The following is an 18,631-nucleotide window of genomic DNA, read 5'->3' as shown; positions in this document are numbered from 1 at the left end:
AACGGGTGGGCTGGGCCCATATTAAGAAACCTGCCTTTCACAAACGCTCTTCTCGCTTGTAACGCGGTCCTGTTAACACAACACCATGAATGAAATACACTATTTGGCAGACCGTGTTATTTTTGGCATATGCCAAAAATTGCTTATTTTTGGCATTTTCAAATTTTTATTTTTGGCAGTTTTGGCATCTGGCTGCTGAAATGCCAAAAATAACACGGCCTGCCTATCATGGTAACGGTATCTTAGAAATCGCACCTACTTTTGCGGCAGGCATTCATTCTGGGTTAGTTGCAGCGGATATATTCTGTAACAGTCTAACCTAAGATGTCAACTGGGATTGACGATCCTAGCGCTAAACTAATTTTATTGGATTTCTGAGGTGGGTATACCTATTACGGCCGGCACAGTGATTCGATTCGAGTAGGGAGATATGATTCGTTTGACTACTGGAATTACACGCTCTTTGCTACTTAAGAGTAAATTCATCAACAACAAACATAATTTCAATATTATTCTTCCACTGTGGAGGCCCTAAAACCTCGATTAGCCACATCATAGCACGCAAAACATATAGTAGGCTACAAAGCTACTAACAATAATGGAAATTACGCACTTCAGAACCCAGGGAATTGTCACAAAGTGCATTGCATTCTGTTATGACGTCATCCTCTGTTGTGACGTCACCACGAGTGACAGTCGACTCTAAGTATAATACGTGATTCAGAATCGAATCGCTCAGATAATCGATTTGCCAACCCTGGGCACCAGGGGCGTAGCCAGGGGGGGTGTTTCGGGTGTCCAAACACCCCCCTTTCCAAACTAGAATATCCCCCCTTTTTTAATCCCAAATCTAGAGGTAATATTTCGTGGCATAATCACGCATTCGTAGTTGATGCACGGCGAGTGTTTTCACTGAACGATCAATGCCAATGTGCCCTTTTTCTCCGATTCTTCTCTCGTCTGTGATAACGAGAGTGCTTCAGGTGTCATGTTACAATTACAGCACACCGGGAGATCTCGCTATCTCGCGTTACAAATAAATTGGCGACTCGGCTTGCTATCTTGCCATGTATTAATCAAATGCCGAATACGGAATCTGTTCGATACATGAATGAATTCGATACAACTCGGTTATGTGAGTAACGACTGCCCGCCTTTTAGTGCTACCGGTATGGTATCTCTTGTCCTGCTTTCACACATTCAGCCAAGAATAAAAATAATCATAATCATAGAGGCATCGGAGGCGCGAAAAACTAGATATTTCAGCGATTAGCTATGTATTACTATTAGTGTTCGATGTAATGTGGTAATAACGTGACGATATATAGTCCTGGATAATCCGCATTTGTCTCTTATGCATCGTAATCCAATCAAGGAATGGTTTTTCGATTACGAGCCTGAGCCTAAGCCTGGGCCTGAGACGGACTACTGATATTAACGATTACATAGCACTTCCGCACACATTGGTTTTTACTCTTTACAATACTAACATAGAAAAATGCTACATCAATTTAGCGAACGATATTATGTTAAATCTAAACTCGTGGTGCATAATTTGAATCAATCCGGATCCGCAGAAACGATCTGTGAACAATTCATAGCTAAGGTGAAGGCGTGATTGCGCGGATATTAAACCATGACAATCAGGAGATGTGTTAGAGCAGGGGTGGGCAAACTTTTGAGCTCGCGGGCCGCATTCAACATCTGAATCCATTCGCGGGCCGCACTATATAAAATGGGATTATAAACCAAAACGTAATTTTGGTATTTGATTATATACTGAGGACATAGAGATAATATATGTGCTTATTTAAAACAAACATTGTTTTGATGATATCGTACACGCCTCAGAAAGATAGTGGCGAGATTTCATAGGCTGGTCGACCTCAATAACCAGTTTATCAAACCTATAGAGATGAAAGTCGGTTGTCCCGATTCTTAGAACAGGATTGGAATTTAAATCTTTGAGCAGCGATCTGTTCATAGATTTACTAATCTCGCTTTTGGTTCAGTTTCACTTCCAGGACACACAATGCACACAGAATTATAACCATGTTAGCTTCAAACACGCTTCCACTATGTGCAGGTAAAATATAAATGCCCCAATGCTACGCATAAAGAGGACGAATCTACCTAAGACACGCGCGAAACGGTTTTTATAAGCACAACACTGAAATATTTAAAACTGGAGTGGCCAATCTGAAATCCCACTCGTGATCCGAATTATGTCGATCTCGTTTAGGATTTCTGTGATGTTTAGCAGTTGAACCCTTTCAAACTGCGTGGGCCTTGAGATCGGCCTGTCGGGCCAGAAATTGAACATAAAAAATAAAATAAGAAGTATTTACCTTAGAACAGTGGTTCTCAAACTTTTTAAGACACGCCCCCCTCCCCTTTATGATGGTGAAAGATTTCGCTCCCCCATATCGTCATATCACAAAACGCAACCAGGTTGCTAGCAACCTAACGGGTAGTCTGACGGCATGGAAGGTGACTAGGAATGAGAGAGTTTTAAATGTGAAATTCAGACTGAATACAGGGCAACAAGTATGAAATTGTTGGTAAATCGCGCGGAGCGCGATTTTTTTAGCCTAGCTCAGCTTCTCGCCCCATTTCTGATGCTTTCACGCACCCCAGTTTGAGAAATACTGTCTTAGAATTATCATGGTGAAATATAGGCCTACTAATAAATAGTTTAATCAAGTCCCTGCATTATTTCGATTTTTAGTACGCATTTTATCAATATTTTTAGAAAGTTTCTTTAGACTCTCGCGGGCCGCACAGAACGATGTTGCGGGCCGCATGCGGCCCGCGGGCCGTAGTTTGCCCACCCCTGTGTTAGAGGCTGAGTAACGATTAGCAAGACGGGCAGTCGTTTCTCCAACAACCGAACTAATTCATCGCCAATTTCATCAATAAATAAGAGATTCCGCATTCGACATTATCATTTTCGAAATCTGTTATGAGACCCGACTCGAGGTCGCGTTCTTATGTGAGCGCGAAACGGCAATATCTCTGGCTGTACTGTAACTTGTTCACTCTGCTCACTTTTAGTAATTGAGGGCAAGTTATGTCTGTTTCGGCTGCTATGTCGGCTTACCAGTTGTGATGCTATATCGTAGTAATACAACTGCGTTATGTGGATGAGTGACGGGCCGAAACAAAAAAGAACGGAACGTCGGACAGGCGTTGCATCAAACTGAACTGAATCATGTCACAAGTCATCACGATGTAACAGATTCCGACTGCATTGCATCTATTAACATTCGTGAATCTGGTTATGGTACCATGTCCAGTCGAGGCCGCTACTTATCTGAATGCGAAATTATAAGATCTCCCGCTGTTGCGTCATTGAAATATGATCTGCGCGCGCGTGTTGTCGATTTCGTAACTCGCTCTCAGTAATTAGAGGCGCGCCTATGAAGAGGCGTACTCTGGCTGCTATCGATCGTAGCGTACGACATTGGCGTTATATTTTAATATAACAGGGCTATGTATAAGCGTATGTAGTTGTTAACACGGGCGAGATTATCCGATTCTTGTAGTAGAAGCATCAGTGCATACAATTAGCCCGATGAATCAGGTAGAATTCAGAACATCCTTTGTTGACGAAACACCCCCCTTTACCCTCGGCTGGCTAAGACCCTGCTGTGCACGTAGCCAGGGGGGTCATTTCACTGCTCCCGCAAATTATCTGTAGCCCGAAACCTTCTACCGCCTCGATACTGTGCAAGCGGAGAATATAATGTCGATAGCCCCACAAAAATCTCTCGAACTATAACTAGCGACATGGATCAATGACAGCACTAATGATATGCGAGTGATGTTCAGATCTTTGTCCTAAGGGTTTATTAAAGAGCACTTTTTAATAATGATAACATTTTACATAAACAACGATACAATAATTATAAAAATAGAAGGCGCAGGAAGGACCTATCGGCAACTGGTACTGACTAATACCAATTTGCTGCGGTTTTGCCGTTCTACGACACGTAATGTACTGTACAATCTCTATAGGCCTACATATCAAATCTCCTCCCGGCCTGACTACGACACGATGTCAACAGTTTTCTGTTACCGTAACGTCTGAATTCTCCATGGATGCTGCAATCACTGTAGGGATCTACTAATTTAGAAATCACAAACAACCTTTTACTGACCTGCGACTGCGCTAAAACGATCTAGCAGTGCGACGCAGTAGCGTAAAAGCCGTAAAACAATATCGTGCTATCGAGCGTGGAAACAATCAGCGTGCTAGTAATCAATGACGCAATCCGTCGTTACTGGCACGGTCGATTACCCACGAAAACGTTACGATGTCAACGTCTGGGACCATAGTGTTCTTAGAAAACTATGCTAGGACACTCTCTATAGAGAGAGAGAGAGAGATATGATATTCTTTCTCGCCTGCACCATCGAGATGCTTTGGCGACGGAGTTGCGATACGGCCCCATGAGGTCATCTAGTCTGCGCCCCCGTTTTTTTTTTCTCCTCCATGCTATCCGTGATTGCTGACACTCCGTCTGTCGTTCTACATTTGAATTTTAACGCAACGGGCCCCGTTAGGCACTCCGATGGTTTGTAACAAGTTGTCGTTTTTGGAATATGTTTGACAGCTTTGAAATTCACTCTTTAGACCACGACCCAAATCTGAGTTGTAATGGCATCTCGCGAGTCGCTACCCAGGCTTCACGCGTCAAAAATGCCTTTTAATAGGGTAACTTACCACATATCCCCCGAGGAGAGGAGGGTTAGTTCGATTTGTCTGAAATACGGTCAGATTTGTTTGAAAGGAGGTCAGTCTCATGTTTGAAATGAGGATAGTCATGTCAGAAATAAGGATAGTCATGTTTGAAATAAGGATAGTCGCTATATTCACTATAAAGTCAGTTGCAGTGACAGGAACGACTTCCCAGTGGTAACCCAGTCCGAACACATCCCAGACATGATGTCCGAACACGCCCCAGACACCATGTCTGAATGACAACACAGGCCAAACACATCGCAGACACCATGTCCTAATGGCAGCACAGCCGAACACACCTCAGACATGATGTCCAGACACGATGTCCGTTTGGCAGCACAGGCTGAACACACCCCAGACATTATGTCCGAACACGCGCCAGACACGATGTCCGAGTGTCAATACAGGCCTAACACGCCCAAGACACCATGTCTGAATGGCAATATCACAGACCGAACGCGCCCCAGACACGATGTCCGAGTGTCAACTCAGATCCGAACACAACCCAGACACCATGTTTGAATGGCCGAACATGCCCCAGACACGATGTCCGATTGGCAGCACAGGCCAAACACACCCTAGACATGATGTCCAAACACGCCCCAGACACGATGTCCGGATATCAACACAGGCCGAACACGTCCCAGACACCATGTTTGAATGGCAATATCACAGACCGAACACGCCCCAGACACGATGTCCGAGTATCAACACAGGCCGAACACGCCCAAGACACCATGTCCGAATGGCAACACAGACCGAACACGCCCCAGACACGATATCCGAGTGTTAACTCAGTCCGAACACAACCCAGACACCATGTTTGAATGGCCGAACACGCCCCAGACACGATGTCCGATTGGCAGCACAGGCCGAACACACCCTAGACATGATGTCCAAACACGCCCCAGACACGATGTCCGGATATCAACACAGGCCGAACACGCCCAAGACACCATGTCCGAATGGCAACACAGACCGAACACGCCCCAGACACCATGTTTGAATGGCAATATCACAGACCGAACACCCCCGCAAACAAGATCACGCGCCTGTCACGTTACGATTACGTTAACTATGGAACGTTGAACGTTTGGCGCTCACGTTACCATTGCGACATTCTGTGAACAAAAGGTAGCGATGAGCTGACGTTTCTGATGACGTAATTGAAACGATAACTTTAACTACGTTGGTCCTGACCTAGTTGCTAAATGCTGCCTTTTAAACTAGCTCTTAATGCAATAATACCGAGTCACAATACTTCAGGAACAATGAGTTTATTGCCCATAAAAGATAACAAGTCGTTGGGCCCAGTTCTACACACAGTCATAAATGGCGCAAAGAGTGGAAGGCAAGCATTGTGCAAAATATTCCAACACCAATATTGCAATTTTGTATAATTGAGGTACTAAGCTCGGAGGTATAATTAATATTACAGAATGCATGCAATCAAACAAAAATCACAGGACTAACATATCAAGGTATAACCAACATAGCAATATACTACGACGTCAATAATTCAAATATCAGACACACTTTCATATTAACCAGAGGTGTTAAACTAAGTACCGTTGATTTTAGTACTCAGGTTTGGCTACTTGCACTACTTACTCTAGGGGTGATGTTTTACCACTTCTACTTCACGTGCTATTAGCAAAAACTTTTTTATTTTGGATTTTGTATGTCTGAATTAGTTTTGTGAAATATGGTTGTCGCTCTCACAATGACTTGTCACAATTCAATCAGTATAACAGCAATAATGTCAGCAACTGAATTTATATATTCTCGGAAAATCGACGTAGCATCATATTAGTCACTAACACGAAAGCAACAATTTCAAAAGTGGCTACCACTTAACAACTGCTAGAAGAATGCGACACCTGGTCCAAATCGAAGTTTTCAACTACCAGCTTGAGTACTTTCAATGCCTTCATTTTTAACTACTAGTTTTAAGTACCAAGTAAATTTGACATGCCTTGGATATTGCTGGTTCTACTTTTGCAACAACTCTTTACCCCCTTAGACAGCAGAGCTACGACAAATTTGACTAGCAATTATTGTTGGATTTTACCTAGATGTGTATAGATAGACAGGACATTAGTAATGGAGAAGCAGGGATACTTGAAGAAACACTTGGCAGCAAGCTAATGGCAAGATATTGATACATAAAAAATGAAGAAACTGCATAGCCGGTGTTAGCACCATCACAAGTATCTTTAAACACTTTACCGTGAGCCAATTTACGATACTGTAGGGTTACCATATTTTGGGAATCTGAAAAGAGGACACCTAATGAAAATTTCCGGACTTACAATACAGCAGTAACATCCGGTAAAATTGGTAAACATTTTGCGAGTTTGTAGTTTGTTGACTGTAAGAAGGTCATCTTTCCGACTCGACTTCCGAATTACACACTTTCTATGAATATTCATTTAGATGACTAAAACAAAAGGTCGTTTTTCTTGCACAACTCCTGTAAGACCCACCTAACCGGTACTTGAGCTTGCTTTATCGCAGTTAAATTCAACATACAGCTACGCAAAATTTTCAAAACGTGGACAATGACATTTGGGCGTCCTGCTCGGACACTTGAAAAAAGGATAAATCCTCTTTCAAAGAGGACGTATGGTAACCCTACGATACTGACAAATAAAGAAATGCAAAACTGCGTAGCCGATGTCAGCGAAATCACTTATTTACAGGTTTCCTAAGTACAAATATAAATGAGCAAAGGTAGCAGGAATGTCATTCTTGGTTAAATGCAGGTAATTACACCAGTACATGGTGCCTGGATGTCCGCTGTTCACCTTATAAGGTGGCACTTGGATGCAAGAACTGTATGACGTCTTCTTTGAGACTATTAAACGTAACTTTCAAGCTCACTAGTCCACCTCTTTCTTCTCAAATGGGCAGCAGCTCATCAAAGCACACACTTTATCATTCCTGAAATCAAGAAGTCACAGTTGGTAAGTCAGAAATAGATGACTAGCTAGCACTATATCACATCAATTTAATGTACAAGATCTGTGTTGGAACAGCTAACAAAAAAAAACAGAATCCCATGCTGAGAATATGTAAGAAATGGTGTTGCGGGATCAACAGTGTTAAATTTCCCACTATTTCAATCTGGATGATTTCACGAGTCCCATTAAAACCAAGTTTGAAAAATGCATACCTCATCCACGGCGAATTCTTCACTAGTAGTGCGTCTATCCTGTGGTCTTGATGATTGCTGCAAGAAGTTCATTGTTATATTCTAGGTCATGGTAACACAGTAAACCTATACGAAGAACTTGTAATAAGAATCCAACGTATTAAATCCTGTTCAGCAGAATTACTTTAGACAAGCAAGCACCATGCAATTACTATCCAGAGGGCATATAAACAAAGGAGAGTAGATCACAGAACACAGGGTATAAATACAAAGCAAGGCACACGAAAAAATGATGATTGTTACTAAATAAGATATGACACCAACATGAATGCGCATCATAACAATAATTGTAATTTATTGCACCAGCACCTATACCTGATTTTTTTTTATAGCAGAGGGATATCAGAATGACGAACCAACAGCAAACTGTACCTTCTTGAGATAATGAGGGTAGGACTTGAAGACTTCACCGATGTGCGATTCTCTTTCTCCGTTACTTTGCTGTGGGTCTTTCTGCATATAGCTACAAGAAGATAGGGTTGGAGCTAAGTTGATTACACCTTGTACTGTCTGGGAGCGTTGCTCTAACTTCAATACTCACATATCAGAAGGCTATAGATCATTTCATGGTCTTTGAAGCGATGCTTATGCTTTCCTTTTTGTCCGTCTTTGGAATACTGAGCAAGTAGAAACTTGGTTGCAATTTTGTCCAACACGCCTGGAATTGTAGCGGTCACAGTTTGTCCACCAACCAACGACAAATATACGATACCTGGAAAACCAAGAAATCCAGAAAAAATCATAAAAACAGGTGCCAACAGCACTGTCAAATTAAATCCTGACCAATTCTAGTTGTAACAGTATTTTTACAGTGAATGAAAAACTACACCGAGAGTCATTCAACTTGATCAGCTGGGGAAAATGTTAGCAATTGTATATCGAAAATTAATGGGTTGGGTAATTATAACAACTACTTACTGCGGCATATTTGGCTCCCCCTGCTGAAGTTTCTCATCTATGCCTTTTAATTCATCCACACTAGTTGCAGGTTTCTTGATTAAATACTCGAAATTCTGCGTGCTTGACTGCGATTGCATACATTTTCCAACATCTTGTCGAACGAGATACGCTTGATTTTCATCTACTTTCTCCGAGATAGTTCGCACACAAATCAAGATTTTCTTCGTGATTTCTAAAGAAAATTAAAAGTCATCTATACCGCACATTTGACAAACGTACATTAAAATCATCAATTATTGTGTAACGACATGGCCATGAATGTTTCAAAGCTCGACCCCTTATAATATAAATTTGAGTTCTGGGAAGCGTAATATGTAAGAGTGAATCAAATGCCATACTTCCTATAAAAATATGAATCTCAGAACGTACCGTCATTCGAATAGCCGTTTTGCCTGTGGAATACACTGTCGGTAGACATTTCGAACGAAGAGCAACCTAAAATAAATAAATAATAATTGATAATGAATATTTGATAATTTTACAAAGCAAGTTAACATCTCAGGAGAAGAAAATGTTGAACAAACCTTCCAAAGTTGTCTCTACTTGGTGCCTCTCGGGACGTCTTGGTGTTGAGGTGACTATAGAAAGAAATACATAGTCACATATCGAATTATTTTCCAAACTGTAATTCAACAGACCTGCCCGCTTTTTCTTGGATAGCAACTGCGAAGTTCGCTTCGAAGTTGAGGCAGACAATGGTTGAGAATGAATATAAGTATCAGCAGGAACTGCTTCATTGTCAGAATCATCAATATCTGCAGAAAATACAAGTTGGGATGAAACTAACACTATGGAAATGGATAGACAATTGATAATAAATATATAATAATTTTACAAAGCAAGCAACATCTCAGGAGTACAAAATGTTTAACAAACCTTCCAAAATCGTCTCTACGTGGTGCCTCTCAGGACGTCGTTGTGTTGAGGTGACTTAAGAAAGAAATACATAGCCACGTATCGAATTATTTTTCAGATTGTAATTAAACAGACCTCCTCGCTTTTTCTTGGATAGGTACTGCGAAGTTTGCTTCGAAGTTGAGGCAGACACAATGAAACATCAGATAACATAATTGTTGGGCGTCCATCCGTGTCCGAGCTCTCATAGGGAGTTGAATCAGAAATAGTGGCAGGAACAGCCGTTTCTGCATGTAATGGAGTGACATCCTCAAATGGATCCAACATTGTACTGTTACGGCCATCTGTTGATAAAGTAATTCATGTATTAAAGCAGGCATGAGAATGATGAAATGTTTACTTGGACTGGGAGCTATTATAAGAATGAGCTGAAGATTTCATCTTATTGGCTGGGAGGAAAGAGCTTGATTCGAAAATTGACATCACACAAACATTATGATGCCAATACCATGTGATTCATGAAACTCAAATCCAAAACTGAATAAAATTGAACACTTACTTGATACTGGTCTATTAATATCTTCAAACTGTAAAATTTCATCGTTTTTTAGTTCAAGCCTGCTTGATTAACCTGGTCGCAGCAGTCCATCTCTTTCTGTAAGCTACGGTAATCGGTGTCTTTTTCGACATTTAGGCATACTGAACTGTAGCTGCTTCAATAGAGTAGAAAATTAATGAACCTATTGGAGTCCACGGTTTGCTGTGTGCATGTCACGACCTCATGATCAATAGAAATCTGCATTCTACCAAAGACTAATATTTTTGACATGTTCACAAGGAACACTGATTGGTGATGGTCAGACATGTCATTGTGGATAAGGAAGCATACTTGCACATGCCATCAATTAATAAGGAACAGATGAATACTATACTCGATAAATCACGCATGTAGCTATGGCTGACGATATGACCGACAGAAAACTACGGTCTATCAAGTAACCGTATGCCTGAACTATGTTTTTATACGAAGCATAATTATAAATTAGCATGCAAAGTTCAGTTTTCTGCACTCCGCTATAGCTCTGTTCTTGCTTCAACATCAGTTACCGCGATTAATCCGCGAACTCAACTAACACCGCACCCTAAACTACGATTACAAACCGCCATTGTAAGACCTCGCGCTGTTGTCTGGCGGCATCACACGTGCGCGGCGGGCGAGCTGATGTTCGTGTAGGAAAAAAATGCCCTACGTCACTCGGCGACAAATCGTGCCGGCTGTATCCCAACTTCCCAACGCGACACGCGTCTGTGTATAATGCAATATGAAGTGTCGGGTATGTGCGCATGTAGTATTTTCGTTGTCGGTAATCAGTGAACTGGGTCTGAATGCTACAATTGCAATAAAATGACACCATGATGCGTGTATCGTCAAGATGAGAATGTTTGCATGCCATGTCGGGCAGTAGCGAATCACATGTTTGCCACCTCCAGATGACATACGCGATGATACGTCATGATAACACTCCCTCTGCAGTTTAGTTCGTGTTAATTCAAGTCCCCATGCCTCACAGCTTAAATTGATCATGAAAATACATACCCAAATTCCCATCGTTATTTTGAACATCTTTTTGAAACTTTTGTAAACGTTTGAAAGCCGTGTCAAACGTTTACTATTTGCGGGGACGCCCCAGACACGATGTCCGAGTATCAACACAGGCCGAACACGCCCAAGACACCATGTCCGAATGGCAACACAGACCGAACACGCCCCAGACACGATATCCGAGTGTCAACTCAGTCCGAACACAACCCAGACACCATGTTTGAATGGCCGAACACGCCCCAGACACGATGTCCGATTGGCAGTACAGGCCGAACACACCCCAGACATGATGTCCAAACATGCCCCAGACACGATGTCCGATTGGCAGCACAGACCGAACACACCCCTGACATGATGTCCAAACACGCGCCGGACACGATGTCCGAGTGTCAATACAGGCCTAACACGCCCAAGACACCATGTCCGGGGTGTGTTCGGTCTGTGTGGCCAATCAGACATGGTGTCTGGGGCGTGTTCGGTCTGTGTTGTCATTCGGACAGGGTGTCTTGGGCGTGTTCGGCCAGTGTTGATACTCGGACATCGTGTCTGGAGCGTGTTCGGGTATCATGTCTGGGTCGAGATCGGCCATTCAAACATGGTTTCTGGATTGTGTTCGGACTGAGTTGACACTCGGACATTGTGTCTGCGGCGAGTTCGGATATCATGTCTGGGATGTGTTCGGACTGGATCTGGGATGTGTTCGGACTGGGTTACCACTGGGAAATCGTGCCTGGTACTACAAATGACCTCATAGTGAATATATAGCGACTATCCTTATTTCAAACATGAGACTAACCTTATTTCAAACATGACTATCCTTATATCAAACATGACTATCCTTATTTCTAACATGACTATCCTTATTTCAAACATGACTATTCTCATTTCTAACATGACTATCCTTATTTCTAACATGACTATCCTTATTTCAAACACGAGACTGACCTTATTTCAAACATGACTAACCTTATTAACATCATAGTCTGGGGCGTGTTCCGACATCCTGTCTGGGTTGTGTTCGGCCTGTGCTGCCATTCAGACGTGGTGTCTTGGGCGTGTTCGGCCTGTGTTGATACCCGGACATCGTGTCTGGAGCGTGTTTGGACATCATGTCTGGGGTGTGTTCGGCCTGTGCTGCCAATCGGACATCGTGTCTGGGAATGTTCGGCCATTCAAACATGGTGTCTGGGTTGTTTTCGGATCTGAGTTGACACTCGGACATCGTGTCTGGGGCGTGTTCGGTCGGTGTTGCCATTCATACATGGTGTCTTGGGCGTGTTAGGCCTGTATTGACACTCGTACATCGTGTCTGGCGCGTGTTTGAACATCATGTCTGGGGTGTGTTCGGCCTGTGCTGCCAATCAGACATCGTGTCTGGGATGTTTTCGGACTGGGTTACCACTGGGAAGTCGTGCCTGTCACTGCAACTGACTTTATAGTGAATATAGCGACTATCCTTATTTCTGACATGACTATCCTCATTTCAAACATGAGACTGACCTCATTTCAAACAAATCTGACCTTATTTCAAACCAATCGAACCAACCCTGTAGCCCGAGGACGCCTAAATGTCCTACTTTTTGGGAGATGTGCTCCTTAATGTTGGGTTACCATATTTTGAAAATCTGACAATAATGGACGATCTTTCAAGGATCGCCCTTCCTGTTGGCTAAAATCTATCTGCCTTAAGTGTATTTTTGGCGCCGTAAATCTGGTGCCTAATAGTCCCACAATCTCAGGTAACACACACGAATACAGCAGTTAGATTCTCAATTCTGCAGATCATGCGTATACTTAGGCCTATTTGTAATTTTGATTTATCGAGAGACGAGTAGGCTACTCTACAATCAAAAACCACTGAAAGTATCACGCGAAGCAATTCAATTCAATTTATTGCTAGTAATTTCAGCATTTCAATACATCACAACTGCGATAACTTGAATGATAGGAGGTATCGAAACGACTGGCAGTATATTAGTCTTCGAAATCAGACACCCACCTGGCCTAGGAAGGGCGATAAAAATGTAATACTAAAAGCATCTGCTCAAATTTACTCCACTTTATTTTACAATTTACCAAAAATTGGGGAGGGCCATGGGCCATGGCCTCTTTCGCCCGCTCCTGGCTAGGATATATGGACAGTCCTGATAGGAGCTGGTCAAGAAAAAACAACACGGAACAAAGTGATAATAAATAACAGCGGATCCTCCCGAAAACACATCGTTATTGCAGTAGGGTCTCAGCTTTTGCGTGTGACTTACATTTTTTTGACATTCCCCGAATTATCTCTACCGGTAGGGTTGCATTTGAAACAAATGGTGTGCATAAAACTTTGTTTGAATTTAAAACATGTTTTTAACAGGTGTTTAAAAAAAGAAAAAAATTCGTATTTTTTTCTTCTTGAAAAGTTTTATAAGAATAAATGCTTTCGACAAAACATGTAATATGAGCCGACGGACGATTTGCACCCGATATAGGCCTATAGTCGACGCCGTATAGCGATATATACGATTTGGAAGTTAGAACCCTCGAAATCGTCGTCGGCTCCACAGTACGAGCACCTATAATATATTAGATTATTATGGTACGGAATAGATGTTCCGTCAAATATAACGTGACTGCAAATCGTTAGAACTCAGCGGTTGCTGATTTATGCGTCAACCGAGATTTTCTTTGTCGTTATTCGTGACTGTGGCCCGCAATCTCAATATTATGTGTATTGCCTGGGTTTACATTCGTCATTCGTCGCTGCTAGAAACACTATTCGTCATAGCAAAATTTTCGTATTCATGTCATCTTATTTCCCTACGGCCCTACTTCAAGAGGGCACCACTCATCATTATCATCATCATTGGTTTATAGCAATTTTATCAGTTCAATACACCAAAAATGCGATGCAATGAAAGATTGGAAGGTGTCGAATCGACTTGGAGTAGTCTATGAAATCGGACACCCACCTTGGCCTAGGCGATGTAAAGAGGAGGCATGCACACTGAATAAAAAGTAAAGAAGATAGTATAGAAAAAAACAACCGACGAAATGGGGTCGTGATTTTGCATTCAAAATTATCAGGTCGCCAGGGATTAGATGCACAGACGACGTGATATTACATAACAAACAAATACGTTCTCATATGAATTGATGCGGCAGCCTTCATCTCTTCCCTATATATTCCCGAGCATATGCTGTCCACATTCTAGGCATACTTTGTCTAGAATGTCTACATAAAAGAGGATGCAGTCTAAAATAATATAGTCACTTGAGTAAGTATAGGGTATACCAGTGCAAGTAGTCAAAACCTACATATGAGTACTTCGAAAAAGGTAGAAGTAATTCGTTACACTGAGCACCTCGGGTTCTAGTCCTAGGTAAGCGTTTGATTGAACCACTACTCCAAGACGTTTCGACTCGATCCTTCTCAATTATATTGTAATCTTGCATGGGAGGAGATTTTTACTATCCTAGTGGGATTATTTCTGGAAATGAGGTAGGGAGGTATCCTTATGACAAATTGGCTGACTATTGGACTGACTCATCATTTAACGCCAATTTCATACCAGCCACAAGTTCTTTGTTCGCGCTTTCAATGATATAATTCACGGCGGATTTCGTAAGGAAGTCGTCTCGTTAGAATTGATTGTTCACGATGTTCTGTTCAGTGCTGTTTACGATGTCACGAAAACAGGTGGGTTTTCGGGTTTTCTAAAACTTTCTCGGATATTCTATTCACGCGCGGTGTTCTCTACATTTGAAGGAGGTGATATATTTCGCGATTTATTTCGGAAACTTGTAGTTAAAAAGGACTCAGGCGCCTTATTAGACAGGGTATCAATTTTACCTTAAATGGTTAAAACACCAGAGGAGAAAAGACGCATGGGCGAGGTCAACATTCGTCACTATAAGAGTAGGTCGTTTCTCCGACGCAACGCTCGCTGTTGATTGGCGGTTACGGCTTGACGAAAAGAAAAAATGGCGTGTCAGGTATTGACGATGGCTGGCGACGCTTCTGTCATCCAAAGCTTTTGCTAAAAAGAGAATAATTGTCGCGTAAAGTTCATTATGACGCTCAGATTGATTGCCTGGAAAGATTAGTCCGTATTATTGTACTATTATTCAATATTCGCTACGGCCGTTTCGTATTAATTTCGAAGCGATATCAAGAGCTTTGAGAACAAAAAATTCAGACTAGGCCACAATATTGTAGGATGGAAGGAAGGAAGGACGTAGTTTATTTTTGTCCAAATACTGAAAGTAACAGCGCAGAACGATCACAAAATGATTGTATCTACATAGGCTTGAATTAATGGACGAGCTTGCTTTCAGTTTTTATCGCACATGTACATGTGTTTGTGGAGTGTGGACTATACCTATAGTAAATACTTTATCAAATCAAGTTGGGTGAGGAGCAGTAGGTGTAAATGTATAGTTTTGCCTTGTATTAGTGAATAGAAATATAGATATGGTCTCTACAATTTTAGGAACATTGCGTAATGACTATGTGACTGTAGCTATGTATTACTGTTAATGACTTCCTAGTGTTCTTGTAATGTTACTAATGTTTCCTGTCAATAATCATTTGAAATGCCTTGTAATTATTTGTATATACTTGCTGTGGAAGTTGAATGTGACAGGTGCGTTAGTCCTCATACGCTGGTAGTAGGCCTATATAACTTGGTAGGCCTGGGTAGCAAATGAAGTAGATGTGTTGTATATCCAAATCTTCGTGAGTTGGCTTTAAGCTTTGACTAATTTGAGTGGAAAATGCGGGATAGCCAATATTGTGTATCGTCATAAATAGCCTCTTTTACATGAATAGAAAATTCATGATGCGTTTCTCTGGGCCGACTTGTCTGATTATACTGTGTCACATTCGAGAGTAGATTAGGTTGACTCAAATAGGTCAAATATCTGATTATTGAAATATTTTTTTACCTGACTTATATACCCTCATCGGCCTCATGCGTGCATACTGGTGATAGGCTGTTGTTATGCATATATAATATAAACTCTATTACACTTTAGCGGTTAGCCTACCTGCAAATGATTATCAAGATGAAATCTTTTGTAGAACTCCATGGAGGTACAGAACTTCAATCTACAATTTGATAAGTGCCCCGATTATTCGAAATTTATTGCTGGTGGTCCTATTTGGTGATACGGTTGTTCATATACAAATTACAATGTCCTTTCCAATTCTCTACCGTTGACGATCACCCCTGACTATGTCAGCCTATGATATTTGGGTTCATTTCAATATTTATTTACTATTCAATTGTGAATCTTTTGTAATTATTCGAGTTTATGGACACTCGTTAGATTACTATATGATAACTCTAAAATCAATTTGAACTTGATTTGCGTGTGATTCTGCTGTAATGTCCAGCATTAATATGAAACTTGATCTAAAATCTATAGTGCTTCTTTTAGCTCTTTGAAAGATACCGAACCCACAATCACTGTACAGTGTACAACTGTACATGCACCCATGGAACCCAGGAATGAAATAGGTGTTAGTTCAAGCTATCTATCACAATGATTCTGAACATGTAATTGTAATCCAATCTCCGCAACCCACACAAAATCGCCCGCAAAAATGAAAATCGGCATTGTTCCAAATAATCTCAGCGCTGTGAAATAACAGGCATTGTTCGGTATCATGTGTCTGGACAGAGTTGACCAGTCTCCTGAGAGGATCTCAGTACTGTACAACTTCAATTTGGTTGATGCCACTCTAATATCATTTTCGAATAATATATTCATACCGGTATTGAAATATACCATACCTGAGTATTTTAGACCGAGCTGGAACAACCTGCTCGCCTTGATCATTCAAAATTTTATGCTGGTGATTGGATTATTGATATAGCCTACAATGTTTTTCCAATTATCTACTAGTTGCTGACGATTACACCAGAATACTGTCAGCCGAAAATATGCCAGTTTATTTCAATATGAATTATGAATATATTATTCAATTGTATAATATAGTTATGTACCCCCAAGAAGTTCTTCAAATATCAATTTTACGACATTTTTTCATATTTACTGGCTACTGCATTCATATTGGACTGATTGCCCAGACATCTCGTGGAAGACGGTACGAGTATCTCAAACCACTGATCTATAGACAATAGACATTATATCTTCGCTGGAAAACAAAACAGTGCTATGTCCATTTTTGGAAATTTTGACTTTTTTTCCTATCACTATTTACCTTATTGTAGGGTTACCATATTTCAGCAACCCAAATTCCGGACACTCTTTAGCGCCCACTAGTGAATTTCCAAATGAGTTATGACGTGACAGTGGCAAATCTTTGCTCATAGGCCAGAGGTCGTCACGATCAAATTCAGGAGTATGTGACTGTGTGTTGTGTAACAGGGGTCGAAAGCACATGTTTTCAGCCCCCTCCCACCCAAATACGCAATGGTTTTGAGCCCACACTATAGGGTAATCGATGCAACTTCTGGGGGGAGGGGGGTCTGGTTTCTATATGCATCTGGTCGAAATATTATTTGAATGAATTCTCTCAATAATATTGGTCGTTCCATATATTACTATATAGATACTACTCTCCGCCCACGTGATCAGAGTTAGCGATAGAGCTGGTGGAGGATGATGAGATCGAAAATACAGGAAGCGTAATTGCACATCGTTAAGTCATGTTCATGTCCTACCGATAAGATTGTCTATCAGTCGTATACCGGTGCGCACCACGGAGCTTTATAAACACCCCACATCCAGTGGTTTCCAACCTTTTATGGTCGCGACTCCTCCAATTTGAAAATGTTCCGTGGAGCTGATTACTAAAAGAAGTCAGCACCTTTGCCCAGACTTACTCACGGGCTATTTTGAAAGCTGATTACGTTCAACATATTCGCAAACCCCAGAATAAAGGCCAACGACCCCCCGTTTGGAACCACTATCTTTAAATGTGGAACCACTATCTTTAAATAAAGCATTAAAACGGCCTTAACGATCTCTAGGAATATACCGTCCTCCTATAATAGCAATTACAATTAGGCTTATTCCAGTAAATTAAGGTTGTTTTTATTTATATTTTATTGCAGTTTTTGCGAGGGTGGTAGTCTGCATATTAAAGTCAATAAATGTGATAGCAAATCGCGCGCAGCGCGAAGAAAAATACCATGCATCAGCATAAATATTTCCAAAAATATTGTTTTTATGCTGATTTACGAAAAATTATGAGCCCACGTCAAGTCTTCAAAATTCCGGACATTTGGCATATTTTAGA

General features: G+C 41.3%; 2 protein-coding genes across 6 annotated transcripts in view; both read right to left on the bottom strand.

The window, feature by feature from the left end:
- Positions 1–18,631, bottom strand: part of LOC145449815 (uncharacterized) — a 342,177-nt gene that overhangs the window by 157,319 nt on the left and 166,227 nt on the right. The window lies entirely within an intron of this gene.
- Positions 6,006–18,631, bottom strand: part of LOC145449838 (uncharacterized) — a 113,179-nt gene continuing 100,553 nt past the window's right edge. The window contains exons 1-10 of one of the 4 annotated variants that reach the window (XR_013918356.1): positions 10,333–10,904; positions 9,909–10,117; positions 9,795–9,848; positions 9,557–9,673; positions 9,443–9,496; positions 9,288–9,353; positions 8,877–9,090; positions 8,500–8,670; positions 8,331–8,421; positions 7,920–8,024 (exon numbers count right to left, since the gene is read on the bottom strand). Coding sequence is in view for 3 of the 4 variants with exons in the window: in XM_080328277.1 (XP_080184403.1) it covers positions 7,627–7,687; positions 7,920–7,976; positions 8,331–8,421; positions 8,500–8,670; positions 8,877–8,913 (417 nt within the window). In the remaining variant the exon portion in view is untranslated. Of the gene's footprint in view, positions 7,688–7,919; positions 8,025–8,142; positions 8,422–8,499; positions 8,671–8,876; positions 9,091–9,287; positions 9,354–9,442; positions 9,497–9,556; positions 9,674–9,794; positions 9,849–9,908; positions 10,118–10,332; positions 10,905–18,631 lie in introns of those variants that run through there. The other 3 variants (XM_080328279.1, XM_080328278.1, XM_080328277.1) reach the window with 3 other exon arrangements.

The sequence above is a fragment of the Botryllus schlosseri genome, chromosome 11 (assembly GCF_051294905.1).
Source record: "Botryllus schlosseri isolate E-star chromosome 11, Bs_hap1, whole genome shotgun sequence".
Taxonomy (NCBI): domain Eukaryota; kingdom Metazoa; phylum Chordata; class Ascidiacea; order Stolidobranchia; family Styelidae; genus Botryllus; species Botryllus schlosseri.
The sequence above is the reverse complement of the archived record's forward strand: the minus strand, read 5'-3'. Positions and strand labels throughout refer to the sequence as shown.